The following is a 16,495-nucleotide window of genomic DNA, read 5'->3' as shown; positions in this document are numbered from 1 at the left end:
TTAGACTGAAGCACCTGAAGCGTGAAGGCTGGGGTTTCCTCTCTGCAGCTCAAACCAGTTACCATCTGCAAATGCATGTGGCAGGACACTAACAAATAGTGCAAAACCATCCATACTCTAAACTTTTTCAGGTCACAAACTTTATCATATTAGAAACAGAAGAAAACTACAGCATACATGTGTTTGACATTGACTAGGTGACTTCTGAATGCAGTTGTCAATGGGCAAATTTATAAGCCTAATAAAGGAAGCAGTGTTCAAGAGCCCTGCCAGAGTAAATCTAGATGCAAAACTTCCTCTTTACTCACAGCTCTTGTACATTTCAGAAAAATCCCCACCAGGAAATTATCCAAACAACTTCTATAAAAACTGATTTTTATTTAAACCCAGCATTTAACATCAAGGGTTGTACAGTTGGAACACATTAAAAGGGTATTTCTAGTATGAAAATGCAACTTTCAATTTCATTTCTCAAAGGGGGAAGAGGAAGTTGTGAATAACCTTCTGAAATAATGTCAAAAGTTACACCAAATATTACGTCCTGAAAAATACTAGATCACACACAAGTAGCCACAAGAACCAAGACTTACAAAGAGTTTTACTGTAAAAGAACAAAACACTTATGGAAAAATAATAAACCAAACTAACTCTTAAGAGCTCCTCAAGTCTTCACATAAAAAACGAAGCAAAATATCACAATTGCGTGTCTTATAAAGAAATATTACAGAGACATTTCTGGACTAGCTCTTCATGATTCTGGCAGATCTATCTACAAAGATGTGAAGAGCAGGAAGGCGGCGCTCAGCCGAACATGTCCTCTCTGTCAGCGTTGTAAATCTCGCCCTCCTGCAGCGAGGCGAAGTTCAGGAAGTGCGAAGGCCGATGGACTTCATGGTAGAACTCTTTGGGGTTGGACAACTGCAGGTCGTACTTCATGTTGGGATCGTGGCGCACACCTGTTGGCAAAATTCATTAATTGCATCAGTTCTGGAAAAAAGAGTAAATGAAAAGAATGAAGAATTGTTTAAAAAAATAACTAAGGAAACCAACCCATGAAGTTGTAATTCCAGGAGACTTGGCCGGGAACCATGAAAAAGCCCAGGAAGCGATCAGAGAGCAGCATTTGGACTCTTTCATAGTGGGATGGAAGGTAGCCTTTTGGGTTGTTGCCTTTATCGGTGTTCTGGCGACCCCACTCATAGCCGCTGGGGGTCAGCTTGTAGGCTGTGAGTGTACATGAACCAGGCGTGAAGCTGAAACAAAATACAAAAGCCTGTAAGTCAGAAAACTCTTCACTTCTTACAATCTATACCAGGGTTCCTTTACATTTTCATATCTAAATACATATTTTTCAATAGTTTTAAACTCTCTTTTTGCTCTGAATTGAAACCTACCTGCAAGTGATTATGATGGTCTTTTCTCCATCCCATGACGGGTTATCAGCCATGATCTTAGCGTGGGTTGTAACGTCCTGTGGGGACAGCTGTGGGGACTCGTTCGGCTGAGTGTGGATCCAGCCAAGAGGCTCCATTTCCTGATCAAACACAATACATTTTAAACTGAACAGATAAGATGCATATAAATTTGAGAAAGCAAAATGTGCATAGTGTCGTTACCTTGAGATATTCGTGAGACGGCAGCTGGTTGGGGAGGTGGACAGTCTGGTGTGTCCCCCACTGAGGTACCATGACGATACAACGGATCTCCTTTACCTGGGGGTTGTCAGGTGGGCTGGTGCCATACAGGTAGCCTGCAATCTGTAGCAACAATAACAATTATTGACACTCGATAAGATTGCGGAGCAAGAGGCGATTGACTACAGGGCTGTTCAGGAGGTTGTACCTGAGCCCGCAGATCTGAAATGCAAATGAACTTCTTGAGAACGTTCTTGGGCAGGATGTAGGTGTAACCCGTCTCCTTGATGTCATCAGAGGACACATAGATGTGGTTGGTTCGGAGATGGAGGTTGGCAGCAGATATGGCCCTGATTGAGAATTAAAGTCAAACGATAAAAAGACATCGTCGTCTTACAATTGGCTACTGTGGAAGACTTCAGCAAACACCTTCCCATTAAAATTTCAAACCAATGTTTCCACACACCTGACTCTCCACTCAGTCTTGGAAGAGAAGGTCTGCGTCTCGTAGTTAGAGGTGGTGGAGGTGATGATCTCATCTCCATGTTTGTTGACGGTGCGGGTCTGTGTGGCGGTGAGCTGCGACTGCTCTTTGGTCTGTTTTTCGATCTCGGCGATCTGCTGACGCTGCTGAGACGGAGCTGAGATCTCCATACCCAGGATGATGTCACGGATCTCAGACTGAGTCAGGGAGGCGACGTTCACGCTGCATACAGACAAAACGAGCTTTAACTACAAAATAAAATCTCTGCTTATTCTGAGTTACAAAATAACTTGAGCCACATTCTGAATAAAGAGATCAGAACAACTCTTACTTGTTCTTCTTGCCATAATCGGCAAGAATGAGATCTTTAAGTTGAACTTCCACCTTGATCCACTCCTCATCCGTGAGTGTGGGCCAGATGTGATGGGGCTCAGTGATTGTGGTTTTATCAGGTTTCAGGATCACCTTGGCGCGGTCGTTGTTGACGTGGAGCGCTCTTAGGATCAGGATGAGACGGGAGAAGGCCTGAATAGGGAGCAGAGAACCAGGCAGGCTTTTTACACAGGAAAAGTCAGTTTGTTCTAAAACATCAAAACTGTCTGCAATAGTATTTGGTTGGACAAAGTCAATAAACAAAAAACAGCCTTGCATGTGTTCTAAGAGGCTGAACTCACAGTGTAAGACGAGATGGTCTTCAGCCAATCATCGTAGAGGTTGAACAGCACCATCTGTGGCTCTGTGGCCTTCAGGATCAGGTCTCCAAACTTTTCCACCTTCAGACAAGCCTGGAAGGGCAGCTGTAACTCTGAGCCCTTGATCACGATGTTGGGGAAGTCGAGCAAGTGGACCTAAGCAGAGACAGCGAGCTGTAAAACACAATTTCCATCCATAGAAAATGATTCTTAAAGAACCAGTCAAAGAGAGGAAGGTCTTGCCTCCAGAGGGTCCAACATGCCCTTCCTGGTCACAATGATCTGTTTTGGCTGCTCCTCCACAGGGAGAGAGCGGATCAGGGCAGCAACTTCTTCAGCTGTTTTCCATTTGGCCAGCTGCAAAGAAAAAAAAATGTACGTTATTTTTGAGAAATCTAGCATTTCACAACTACTGAAGGTAAATTGATTGTCTATAAAATGTGTGTCATGCCTCCCCTTTAAATGTACAACAAATAAATACATTTGTCATTTAATTGTGGTTGTGATACAGCAGAAAACAGAACTTAACCAAAGTTCTAGAAATCCAAGGTTATTTCTTTGCTTTTTTAATGTTTTAAAGTTAAAACTGAAATAAAAACTCCAGAGCAAATTAATTTCTAAAGCCAGAACAAAATCCACAGATAAAAGCCAAGAGGTTTTCACCTGTCCCAGACGTTTCTGTCCAGCCCACACAGATGTGTGGATGATCTTGAGGAACAGTTGCCCTGTCCTGGGGTTGAAGATGAAAATGGCTCCATTGATGGGCTTTGTGGTCAAGTTTCCTTCAAAAGTCTGTGTTCACAAATTAAAATAATAAATGTGACGATTCAAAATCCATTTATCTAAATTTCAATAGTTATTTTATGACAATTCTGACCTTGTGGATAGTGACTCTGTACACGTTCGTGTCGTCCACAAACCAGATGATCTGGTTGGAGAAGAGTTCTCCGTAGTTCTGAGAGGACAGGTACGGTTCGGTGGGCTCTGAGGAGTACAGCTGCAGACCTTTGCGGATGCGCTCTCTGAGCACATACAGAGCCGGGTTGGCCTTCATGATCTTGGCCATAGCCTGCTGGATCAGAGGCTTGCTACCAGGGAACCAGTTACCATAGGCACTGGATGAAAGCAGACAAAAGGCAACGTTAGATACACCTATTCTTCGCCTGAATTATAAAAATAAAATTCAGTAACCTTCCTAAAATGGTCTGGGTAAATATTTACTTTATGGTATGGCAACTGAAACTAATTGCCATATTGGACAACTTGACCATTTTCAACAATCCCAGAAAGTGCTAGATCTAAGAAATGATTATAGTAGCGAACCACAACTACCAGACCATAAAGTCTTGGTGAATGGGATTGTCAGTGAATCCCATTTCATAAAGATAAACTAGTGTGGGCCAGGAAATACTGCCTTAGAAACAAACACCGTCTTTAAAGGATTCCACAAAATGGATATGGACTTTGAAGCAAAGTTTTAGTAATAATGACTCAAACAATGGACACCTGTGCAGGTTGTAAGCCAGGTCAATGGCAATGAGCACTCCAGTGGGGGAGGGGTAGATGCTCATGTTGTCTGTGGTGTAGTCCAGGAACTTGGCTCTCGCGTAGCGCTCAATGTCGTGCGAGTCGTAGTCGCCCCATCTGAGCTGAATGTCAATCCAGTACTTCTGTGTGGTGGTGCTGTCCATCACATCTCTGAAGAAGAAGGTCAAAGGTCAGGTTTACTTCCATGCGGAAAGGATTCCAATTCGCATTTAGACACGAGTTTTCTCATTAAGACCAACTTTGAGTCAGCGAGCAGAGACGGACGGGACACGTTCCACTTGTAAGACGCAAACAGGAGGATGTCTGCACAGGACGAATTCATCTTGTAGGACTTCCTGGGATGGATGGTCTCCTTCTGCACAGTTTCGATCTCCAGAGCATCGAGCTCCTGGTCAAAAACCTGAGACCCAGAAAAGGATAACTAATCAAATATCCTACAACTGATACTTTTGTTCTGCTGTTTTGTTGGTGGATACATGACTCCTTCACTCTGAAATGCTGGGAACCCACCTGACAGAGATCCATGACGATGCTCTCGTGAATCTTCTGCCATAAGTGAGCCCTGAAGATCTGAATGAGGGAGATCTTCAGCGTGGGGATCTTGCCGTGCATAAAGATTCCTGTCAAGTCAAGCTGTACTTGGAAACCCACGTACACCTGATGATGAGACAGAAAAACAAAAGTTAGAGCAGACATTCACATATAGTCGACGAGCTCATTTAGAACCAGATGACTGTACTAACGTTGGCTCTGTTGATGGTGGGGGACCACCACAGAGTGAAGCGACGATTCGGGATTTGGTTCAGACCAGACCTCTGGGCGTTCGTCAGCTTCTTCCATTTCATCGACTCTTCAAAGCCGCTGGCCTTCTCCCTAAAGCAAAGATTAACCATTTATAGAACTGTAATGCAGTAACGGCGAGCCACAATGCAAGATCAAAGAATTAAAGCAATGAACAACCTTGAAATAGTGAAGAAGCTATTCTAAGTAGCTTCTATTTCAGTGGTCGATCAAATAACCCATAACCACTGTTATTGGTAGAGTGAACATACCAGAAGAGACCCTCCCAGGTGGGGAAGTAAGTGCCTTTGAAGAGTGTGTGCTCCAGGATGCCCTCCACGCCGCCTAGAGCTTGGATCATGTCTGTGCGGTAGTTGTTCAGGTTCCACAGCTTACCGTCGTGCCTCTGGTGGGTCCACCAGAAAGGATTCTGCTTCAGCACCTGAACTCAGGAGAGAGACAACATGTTGGAGAAGCTTTCTTTCTTTTTAAACACTAGACATAAGTTAATATTTCTAGTTTCCCGATCAACTCTATTGTACCTGATACTGTTTGAAGTCTGTCCTGACTCTCCAGCCTTTGTCATAGGCCAGAGTGTGTCTGTCCTTCTGGAAAAGTGTGTTGATCCGAGGTATTCCTCTGTCCCACGAGTCCTCCAAATCCTCCAGAGTGAGACGCCTGGAGCCAGAAAAATTAACATTGTAGCATAATCAATTTAAGCAAAATTCAAAGTAGCCTACCAGAACAGGCAGCAACATGAAGACCGAGAAACAAAATCGAAAGGTTAGGGATAAAGTTACATTTCATACAGGGTCTGGTAATAAAACAATATTCCAAATTTCAAACATTACACTGAACACTTGCCTGACCATCTGAAAATGGCTCAACATTTTTCAAGAATTCAATTTGACTACACTGACACGCAAGGGCATCTAGTTTATATACTTTGTTAAGGCATAATAAAATCTGGACTAAAGAAAATTTGGTTCAGACAAATGACCTCGTCAGTCAAGAGTTTACCTGTTTTGGGCAATGGCCTCCTGTCTCTTGAGGGCGTACTCGGCCCAGACTCTCTGGGAGTCGATGAACTCGCTCTCCCATGGCTGAATGTAGCGGTACAAGTTAGGAATGAGCTGATCTTCTTCATGACTCATTCCAGACCTGAAGTGGGTGATCCCCACGTCTGTCTGCTTGGACCACCTGGCAACCAAACACACAACCAAATGAGTCAGCTGTTCAGGAATAGTGAGCAACCTGCTAGAGATGATGTCCCTACCGCAAGTCTGACTGTGGGATGAGAACGTGACCCATGGACAACATGCCAAGACCGCCCAGCTCTTTAGGAGTGTAAAAGACAACTGGAGGGAAACGACTAGGCATTTTAGAGTTCAGCCCGATCTTGATACGGGTCTGGATCTTGTTCTCGCATTTCACTAGAAGGTCCAGCAGCTCCTGTGTGTTGACCACAGCCTCACGGAAGTAGGTCATCAGGCCGATCAGAGCCGTGTTCCATTTGTTCACGATCTGAACGCATAAAACATATATACTCAGATGATTCCTCCCTTTCAGTAAAACTGGCAGTTACCACAGTAGCTTGAGACTACAAAAAGACTAACCTTGGTGAAAGTGGTGGATCCAGAAGCCATGAGAATCTGGCGCACTCTGTTGTGGAAGCGTTGCATGGATTCATCATCCACACGCAGGAAACACTGGGCCGTCCTTTCTTTAGTGACCTGCATCAGAAAACACAAGATGCCTTCAGAGTCATCAGAAAGAGAAAGTCCAGGACTGATGAGCTTCTGAATTCTTCCCCACCTCATTCTGCAGGTTCCAGACGCCATCTTTGTGAGTGAACTCCTCATAGCTGGTGCGGCACTTTGGAAGGATGCGGCACTCGAAGCCACACATGTTGAACAACAGGTTGGGGTTGTCTTTGCTGTAGACCGACACAAAGCTGTTCTCCCACTGGACTGTGGTCACAGACCTCGGCAGACGGTTCTTGATGTCCCAGAAGACTGCTCGGCCGCTGAGAACATCAACAAGAGGCTTCAACTCTACCGCCGTCTTGTGAAACAAATCTATTTTCACAAACATCCGACTGATTATTTAAGGGTAAACTTACAGGTTAACGTCGTGCTTCATCAGTCTCATGCGGGCGTCACGAGGCCAGCACTTCTTGTTGTTGTATCCAACGATGTTCTCGTTGTTGGGGTCCGGGTGCTCCGTCAGGTACCGCTGAATCAGGTCTCTGGCCTCATCAGCAGAAAATCTGCAGAGTAAAACAAGTTGATACAATTTCAAAACTCCTACAGATTTCAAGTAAAGAAAAACGATATAACCTGAATGCATCTGCTCTGTGTTGATATGTCCCTACCTGAAGAAGATGTGAATGCGGTCGATGTAACGACAGTACAGCCTGATGGGATGTGCTGATTCGGTGCTGGTGTCCTGGAAACTCAGGAAGTCGTTTGGCATCTGGGGTGGGCCGGCCATCTCGCTGGCACGGTGCAAACCGAGCACCAGCAGGTCCATCACAAGACCGTAGTACTGAACAATGAACGAGGCAAACTGGAGTCCCCTGATGATGCCATAAGAGTTGGTGTGGTTCATGTCCTACAGAAGAGATACAAGCATTTAACTCATCCTCCAGTACCTAATTGGCAACCATGTCCTAAAAGAATCAGTGAACAGGGTTACCTTGTAGTTTATCACCACGTTGTTCTTGGCCGTCATGTAATCAGCAATGTTGTGGTCAACAATAAGACGCAGCAGCCTGTTGAGCAAAGTCAGATCGATCTTCTCGTACATTTTCTCGTAGCGAGACTCCAGCATCACGTTGCACTCGCCCTCAGCTGTTTCCCACACGTCCTGCAAGTTGTTGATGCCTGAGGAGCAATAAGACATATTAAAGCTTTTAAAGAAATATTTACAAACTATTACAGGGTTCTATGAATTTTAAAATCTAAATCTTTGACTGTTTTTACATCTACAAATTTTGTGATTTTTCGAGTCGTTTTTACAACATTTCAACAGAAAACTTGTGTAGATTTATGTTCTGGAAATCACAAAACAGCACAAAACTGAAGATGGATTATGCCATTTGGTTAAAAAAAAAAAAAGAAAAAAAAGTTTGGCAGTTGGAGAAACTTACATAAGCACAGTTTAGAGATCAATATTTTTCAGAATATGTTTATCTTGCATTGAAATCAAAATGTCTTTCTGTAATGCTTTACTAGCCATACATTTTATAATGTTAAGTGAAAATATTTTTAAAAAGGCATTTTTAAAAAAATAATTTCTTCATCTAATGAAGCATGGAATAAAGTATGAATATGGAAATGGTTTAAATTATTTATATACATTGACAAAATGATTTAAGACTCCGGGGCTCTGATGTGAACAGCACCTTGGCACCACTTGTAGACCAGAAGCGGTGGAGGTTCAGTGTCAGCTGGTTTGATCCAGGGAGGGAAAAGTCGCCTCTTGTCTGCCTCATACCACAAGTACTGGTCCAGATACGCATCTGTGATCTTCTCCAAGGGCTCCACATCGTACACAGGCACCAGGTGGCTGTACAAGTCCATGAACTCGATACCAACCTGCAGAAAAAGGAAATACTCAAAGTCTGACAAAAGAAATCACACACAGTAACAAAACTTTTACCAAATTACATTTAAGTTTTGGTCTAGAAAAATATCAAGATAGACTTCAAAACTATTTTACAGGAAACTATTGGATTTTTCCTACCCTTCACACACTGACCTGAATAAATTCTAAAAATTTTTTAACATTTTGAGGTTGAAGCTCCCTGCCTTAAAGTAGAAACATCTCTAAACTGTCTCCACATTTCTTTATGCTGACCTCTTTGAAAGCTCTCTGTGTGAGCAGGTGACGTTTGATTCTGGAGAGCGCCTCGTGCGGGTTGTCGTAGGCCTGCTCTATCAGCCCCAGTTCCTCCCTCTGACTTTGATTCAAACGAGATTTCACACTGCCAGACACAAAAACATGCATGGAAAAATATTAAACGTTGTGGCAGAAAACACAATTACATATAGTAGATTGTAGTCATGAAATGAAATTACCTGTATGCCTCTTTGAGCCTCTCCAGAGCCAGGATCAGCAGCTTGGTGTCGTGTTTGTAGGAAAGCGGGGGGAAAGGTATGGGAGAGAAGCGCCGACTCTCCAGCCAGTGCACAGTGGTTGTGTAAATGGCCACAGCCTCTTCTGCAGTGATGTAAGGTCCGTCCTGGAGGCAGAAAATACACAAATCAAGATCCATTTTAGTGAAAACAAAACTTTCACTGAAAAATCTTTGGATATTTGCTATTAATCAATGTATTAGGTTGTAAATATGTTGAATATATGAACCGTGAAGAAGCCAACTGCTCATGCGGCCAGCAATATAAAATCCACCATTCATTTTTATATTCCTCCAGTTCTTACGCACAGGCAAGCTGACCAATGCAAGTGCGCCTTTGTAAGAGGTTTTCAAATTAAGTTATCTGGCATATTTCCTAACTGAGGAGTCTGTCAGAAACTCATTTACCCAATGAGTGAGTACAAACGTGAGAAGAAAAGTTCCTCGATGCTGAGAGAGTTTAAATGAGGAGGTTACCTTCAGATAGTTGTGCTGTCTCTCTTGCTCAGCCTTCAGGTACAGACGGGTCAGCCGGCCCAGGTTCTTCTTGCACACTGTTTTGTCCACAGTGGCTCCACGGCGAATTCGCTCTCTGTTGTAGTGAGCGGTGTTGGTCCACCAGTCAGCTTTGGCCTTCACGTATCGCAGGATCATGTTCTCAATGGGAGTTGGGAGACCAGGGACCTTACAGTTTGGGGGGAAATTACCTATTTTATTCATTGTTGTAATACATAAAAATGTGTTTATGGTTCTTAACATGATGCAGACTTTTAGGAGTAACAATGTAAAAGTTCATATTAGTCAACATGTTGTCAGATTTTACAATTTCTTTAGTTGTTTTTGTTTGAAGTAACAGTTTCTCAAATGACAAATTCAATTTGGATAATGAAGAGTGAGAAATGTGGAGATGATTAGGTCAAATGATTTTTACCTGGATTCACCTGAAACTCAAAAATCCAATCTTTTTCCTCACAAGTGAGAAAAAAGATTGGATTTTTACAGACAATTGGAATTTTGGTGTGAATACCTTTACTCAGTGAAATTGACTCAGTTTTTTAAGCATCAGTAAGGTGTTTAAAACTAAGAAATATAAGTTAAACACATGAGGGCAGGTCATTCATTCAGATTGCAAAACAGAAACTTTCATGACATACTAGGAAGGCTGATTGCAGTTACACAAAGATATGCCGTTTGTCATATTGAGGTTCCAACCTGTTATAAAACTTGGTTAGAGTTGACATTTTAAACTAACACTGGATCTGTACGATTTAATCAGGTTGAATAATTTTACAGAATTTCAAATCCCCCATTTTAATTCTGGTATATTATAGTTCTACAACACTATCGGAAACGCACTGAAATCAGCAACAGCAGATTTTGTTTGTTTTTTTGAAAACTCTTGTATCTCTTGCGAATTACCTGGCAACCCCAGACATGTATATGAAACACTGACCTTCCACGGGATGTTGGCCTTCCAGCACCTCCAGGACTCACTGAGGTGCTGCAGGATGGTTCTGGCCTTGTTCTGTTTGATGCCTTCAGGCATCATATCCAGGATATCGTGCATCACTGCAGCCCGCAGCTCCAGGTCAAAGTGCGACTCCACGCGCTGTTTGGTCACAGTCTTGGCCACGCCCTTGGAATGACGTCCTGTTGAAGAAATTTAACAGTATTTTGGTGTTGCTCACACATTTTCTCATTTATAAAATCTGAATGTGGGCACGACAGCAATCAAATGTCAAAAGGATGCCTGACCTTCGAACTGCCTGGCCAGCAGGTTCCCGAGCCACCTCTCCAGCAGTGGAGTGATCCCCCGCATGAAGAAGAGCCACACTCTCCAGCCAGGAGACCAGAAGCCACAGCCTGGCCCTTTGCCCACAGGACCCTGATGACAAATTAAGAGTATAAAGAATCTCCATAGTTGATATTCTTGATATTAAAATCACTTTGTGTTCAGAAACATTGGCACTACATGGTGCGTTTACTCACAGTGTTAAAGCGGTAGTAGACGAGATGCTTCAGGTCTTTGCACATGCGGATTTGTCTCATCAGCTTGTACTTGTAGCGGTACATGCCCGTCAGCTGTCCCACGTGTGCAAAGATGTACTGCAGACCGTCAGCCAGCTACCAAACAGACACAAAATCAAGTATAAGATCACCATCAAAAAACCTAAAAAGACCAAATCAAACAAGGCTTAGGCACTGATTCCTCATATCAGAGCATGCCAAAGTTTTACATTTGAAAGCTGCTACAATTTTCTAATAATGTGTCAATAAATTAGAATTCTAGTTTCAAGATAGCAGAGAAAGTCAAGTCCAAAATGCAAGTACTTTCTTTTGGTATTTCAAGTAATTAAACTGCAACAATGGTGCACAGATGTGCACTGTGGCTGAAAAAGTGCATCTAGAAAAGTGGATAATCCAGTTTACAGTTTAAGCTTCAAATTAATGCAAAACAAATAAGGAAACCTTTGAACACACCTGAAAGGCATCAACATTTCCCAGTCTGTACTGCACATGGCTGTCCACCACCAGCTTGCTCAGACGTAGCACCTCTCTGCACAGATGGAAGGCGTTGCCGAACCTGGACTTCTTTCTCTCCTGTAGGGTAGAAACATGTACAATGCTACAATTTACACAAAATACTGTAGAATTCAACAAACTCCACCAGATCTCACTACGCTCCAACACTGATATGATAGATGGATCTGTGCAGGAAACCGCACCTTTGTGGTGAGCGTCTTGACCGGCTTCAGGTTGAAGTTGTAGTCCAGATGCAGGTAGTTGAGGTTCTTGCGATGAATGAGCAGATTGAGCATGTTGTAACCCTGCCTGCAGACCTGCAATCCCACCTCCACCCAGTCCAGCTTGGTGGACTGGAAGAACTTTGTCGCCTTAAAGGAGCGGAACAGGTACCTGAAAAAAAGGAGAGACAAAAACTTTAAACAAAATAACAAATGGCAATTACATTGCTTCAAATTGAGATGAAAAATTAACAGAAAATCAAAGTGATGGCAACTGATGGTCACCTCTTCTTCTGAGCTTTGGGGGGTCTGTGTTTGAGAGCGTTGAGTACATAGTACTTCAGCAGTTTCTGGTACGACACACGTACTTTCACCGGCTGTCCTGCAGGACAATGTTCTCGGTACCTGAAAAATAATTTACACTAGTTTCAAGTTTCTCAAAAAATGTATTATATGAGCTGAATCAAAACATTTTTTTCTTCTTTAAAACACAATGGTTGTTAGCGCACCAGTTTTTGACCAGGGGGATATCGATGGCGCGTCTTGTGCGGCCAGAACGCAGGTTGAAAGGTCTGGGGGCCCAAAGCAGAGCGATGCCATTGGCTGTGTTGTCAGTGTAGAGCGGCGTCTCTTTCAGGAACGGCTCCACAAATTCTGGAAGCTCAAACTCCTCATCATCATCAGGGAGAGGCTCCTGGCTCTGAGGAATTAAGAAATTTGTTATAACAGTTTCTGACTTTTAAAGGAAAAAAAAATCTCAAGAGAAAAGGGAGAAATTATAATGACAAGGAATATCTGAATGACAAGGAGTACTCTGCAGCAGCAGACAGGAATAAGATAGTCACCATTCATGTTACTATTCCCCTTGTTGTTACGCACATGCAAGCAGGCCAATGCAAGTGCGCCTTTGTAAGAGGACTTTTTAATAAAGCGATGATTTATTTATCATCCAGAGCAAAACGAAGATGATAAATCACAAACCTTGACTGAATGTCTGTGAGAAATGGGGTTGATCAACGGATCAAAGTAGAACGCTGGAAGATCTGGGTCCTCAGTCTTGATAAATACCACATTAGGTGTGTGGTACCTGCAGAAAAACAGATATGAGAACTTAACTAGCACAATACCTAAATCGTAGCAAAATTTATGTATCAACAGAAGAGAGGAATGCAGTCAAACATGTTTAGTTCTCACCAGGTAAGGTGCACATGGTGCGGCAGGTTGTTGTACAAGTAGGGGAAAGCAATCTTGTACTCGGTCCTGATGGGCTGCCGAATGATGATTTTGTTGATGTCGTTGAACTCGTTCCAGTCTTCGTCCCTGCAGAGCAAACAAACAGCTAAAAATGAGCGGTGAGGGCCTCCGTACGTTTTACATCTCATTCTTTTTCTGATTTCTTTGAACATTTCACCTGGTTGGGTTGCATGTTCTACAAACCATGAAGCACCACAATGTTGATGTTGACTTAATTCACACCCAAACCCAGTCTAAAGCTCTGATCTAAGGTCTTGGTGATAAAAAAAAAACCTTTTGAGAAAATTTTAAGAGTGTTTATCTGTGGCTTCTCTCAATACACAAATACATCAATTTGACAGGGAAAAAAATTCTTTACTTTATACTCTATGAACTACAAAATGCCTTGAATGCTTTGTTTTTCTACAACAAAGACAAATGCTGTAAATGTTTGAGTTGTCTGTGAAACTTTTCTTTCCCCAACATGGGAAGAAAGGAAATTGTAATTTCCATCTCTGGTTACTGATGAAGCAAACAACTTCAATGAAATGTTTTTGATCAATTATTGACACTTGATTAAAAATTTTAAGTTCACTGTCCAAAAAACAACAACATACAGTCTGGGCTTAGTAGAAGATACTTACTGAAGATTAATGTCTCTGACAAGTGGCTCAAACTTTGGACCTCCTGGGATGGCCATGTTCAAAGCTTTTGAAGTGAAGAAGGCCTTCAGGTCAAACAGATAAAAGTAATTAAAGTCCACTAAATCTGTTAGAAGCTGATTGGCCAAGCGATACAGTGTTGACATCATGGGGAGAGTGAACTGCCAACGACGGTAGGTGGTGCCATTCACAAACCTGAAAGATAAACGTGAAAATGTTTTAAGATTCTATGTCAAGCTGCAGCTGAATTTAAAACTTTAAACAAATGAAGACTCACTTGGGATTATCTTTGAGGGGCTGGTGCTCATAGAACCACTCCACGACTGAAGAATCTTCCTCAGAATCGAGCTCCATCTGAATGGCCTCCAGAGGTTCCACATCCAGGATGTTGTCTGCGTAGTCCAGCGGTGGCTCTTCATCATCAAATGGCGGAAAGCGCATCCTCTTGAAGTGTCGTCGGTCACGCTTCTCACGACGCATCATGATCCACATGGTCCTGACATTTTGTGGGGAATAACACATTTAATATATATATTAAAAAGAAAACAAGACATGCATACATCTTTCAGGTGAACAATTTAACAAAAAGGGCACAAAATGAGAACATGGATGCCCAAATCACTCACCCCCACTGGGCAATGTAGACAGGCTCTATGACCCAAGGGATTTCATTCACAAAGGAAATGGCTCCGGTGATGTGGTAGAGCACAGGGACGTCTCTGATCTGCTCCCAGGGCATCGGCATGTTTTCCAGAAGCTTCAGCACTGCGTGAGGCATGTACTTGAGAGCGCTGCACAAGAACAAATAAACACAATCAGATCCAGAGAAGCTGAAGTCCAAATTATCAATCAGCATAAGAAGGGAAAAACCTCAGTGTCAATTTAAATAGCAAATTCAGTACGTTAAAAAAACTTTCAGAAAAACTCTGCAACAATACAAGAGTAATATTTGGTTTTACCCTAGGTAGACTCTTTTGTCATGGCGAAACTTTCTATTGGTCATGTCTCCATGGTCCCTTATGATCTTGCGGACGTGCTCAGGAGGCATATCTTCCTTCTGAGCATCCACAAAGCCAAACTTTCTTTTCTCCGCATAGCGTTTGGCCTGCAGCTGCTGCCATTTCCTTGCTGGAAACACCATTATGAAACACTTTAATAATTATTTTACAAATGTTCAGAAAGTGAAACCAGTCTAGATTTGATGTAGTATTTTCTAGAAAAAAACAACAACAAAAAAACCTTTTTCCTGGAGTTTTTCCTCAGACATGTAATCTGGAACAGGCGCTGGAGGGGGAACAACGGGGGGTACGCCTGGTGGAACACCAGGGGGGACAACCGGAGGTACTCCTGGAGGGACACCTGGTGGCATCCCTGGAGGGACTCCTCTGTAGGGAAAGGCAGCTGCCATGGTGCCTCACTGACCAAAACAAAAGATTAAAAGGCAAAATGATCACATATCATGACTGGATTTTGCTTATTTAACACACATTAAATCATCACATAAGCTGAACTCTATTAAATTATTGATGAATGTACTTGGTGTTGCCTTTCAGGGCACTTGATCGTCCCTTGCTCAGTTCCTGAAGTCAAATATTTTTGCCAATAGTTGTACCGAGGTTTTAAATTAAATTGGTGGCATAAATTATCACAGAATTGTAGTTTTTAAAGGCTAGAAATATCTTATTCAATCGCACATATTATGTAATTGAAAATTTTTAAAATACTCTTTCAAATAGAGTAGTGTGTACTGACACATAGCTTTTGCAAATTTTGCTAATTTTAAGTAAATCAAGAACATAAGTAACTCCAAACAACTGTTTATTTTTAGTCGTTTCACAGCAGTCTTTGCGTCTGCATTTTCCTCCAATTAATTAGAACGATTCCATTCTAACACAGATAATTAATATAAAAGTCGAAAGTCCGGGTGTTAGTTTAAAGGCAATAGAACGCTAAATTAAATTACACTTCGAGTTTATTTTAAAGTTATCCATTTGTTTAGCGTCAAGCTGAAAAGAAAAACAGTGGCTTCCTTCTTGCGGAGCTTGCTAACTTGGTTAGCTCAACACGGCTTCATCAGGCGGCGCACACACAAACCATGTAACAACCAGAAATAAAACGGTAACATCACCAGGAAATAGCTTACAAATTTGTCTCAATTTAATGCTTGTAAATTAAAAACGAGTAAACATTCACTTTGCTGCAAACCAAAGTCAGCATTTAGAGAGCTAACCGCAGGCCCAACATGTTACAAGTTAAATGCTAGCTTGACGCTAACTCTTGGACAGTGGCTAACGGCTGCATGTTAAGTAACAAAAAAAAGATAATTAAAGGCTACAAACCTTGATACTTTCGCACCAAGTGCAGTTGTTGTGTTAAATCAGCTTCTGACCAGTCAATAAAAGCTTCTACAACATATCTCCCAACTCGTGTCCGACCGTACAGTGCCTTTTTTCCGCTTCAGCGTCGCAACGAGCTGAACCAGCGCACGACGGTTTCCACACGATTAACGCAGCTCAGAGGAATTCTCAGGTACCACTTACGCCAAGTCGAGCGATTCCGAAAACGCGACGAGATCCCCTC

General features: G+C 42.4%; 1 protein-coding gene across 1 annotated transcript; it reads right to left on the bottom strand.

Moving 5' to 3' along the window:
• Nucleotides 1-358: 358 nt before the first annotated feature.
• Nucleotides 359-16,419, bottom strand: prpf8 (pre-mRNA processing factor 8). The gene is made up of 43 exons (XM_055028818.1): nucleotides 16,255-16,419; nucleotides 15,155-15,332; nucleotides 14,875-15,043; nucleotides 14,542-14,706; nucleotides 14,193-14,411; nucleotides 13,898-14,110; nucleotides 13,215-13,340; nucleotides 13,002-13,107; nucleotides 12,530-12,720; nucleotides 12,306-12,425; nucleotides 12,003-12,192; nucleotides 11,758-11,877; nucleotides 11,266-11,400; nucleotides 11,032-11,161; nucleotides 10,730-10,926; nucleotides 9,754-9,960; nucleotides 9,221-9,384; nucleotides 9,000-9,126; nucleotides 8,545-8,737; nucleotides 7,836-8,023; nucleotides 7,513-7,751; nucleotides 7,261-7,407; nucleotides 6,954-7,164; nucleotides 6,755-6,871; nucleotides 6,415-6,662; nucleotides 6,159-6,338; nucleotides 5,681-5,816; nucleotides 5,411-5,580; nucleotides 5,102-5,231; nucleotides 4,869-5,015; nucleotides 4,598-4,758; nucleotides 4,317-4,508; nucleotides 3,688-3,925; nucleotides 3,474-3,602; nucleotides 3,054-3,167; nucleotides 2,793-2,966; nucleotides 2,450-2,643; nucleotides 2,101-2,340; nucleotides 1,843-1,984; nucleotides 1,617-1,757; nucleotides 1,395-1,534; nucleotides 1,051-1,253; nucleotides 359-956 (listed from the first exon to the last, which is right to left on the bottom strand). Exons 2-43 carry the CDS (start codon nucleotides 15,321-15,323, stop codon nucleotides 802-804), a joined length of 7,077 nt encoding a protein of 2,358 aa, XP_054884793.1. The 5' UTR covers nucleotides 15,324-15,332; nucleotides 16,255-16,419; the 3' UTR covers nucleotides 359-801.
• Between the last annotated feature and the right edge of the window lie 76 nt (nucleotides 16,420-16,495).

The sequence above is a fragment of the Poeciliopsis prolifica genome, unplaced genomic scaffold (genome assembly GCF_027474105.1).
Source record: "Poeciliopsis prolifica strain line A6 unplaced genomic scaffold, Auburn_PproV2 SCAFFOLD004, whole genome shotgun sequence".
Classification (NCBI taxonomy): Eukaryota; Metazoa; Chordata; class Actinopteri; order Cyprinodontiformes; family Poeciliidae; genus Poeciliopsis; species Poeciliopsis prolifica.
Note: the sequence above shows the minus strand (reverse complement) of the source record. Positions and strands in the feature narration are given on the sequence as shown.

Coding starts and splice junctions, on each gene's coding strand:
- prpf8 (XM_055028818.1), bottom strand. CDS start 15,323: ATGGCAGCTGCCTTTCCCTACAGAGGAGTCCCTCCAGGGATGCCACCA. Junction 14,412..14,541: donor GTCTACATTGCCCAGTGGGG/GTGAGTGATTTG, acceptor ACAAAATGTCAG/GACCATGTGGATCATGATGC. Junction 6,339..6,414: donor ATCCCACAGTCAGACTTGCG/GTAGGGACATCA, acceptor TTTGGTTGCCAG/GTGGTCCAAGCAGACAGACG.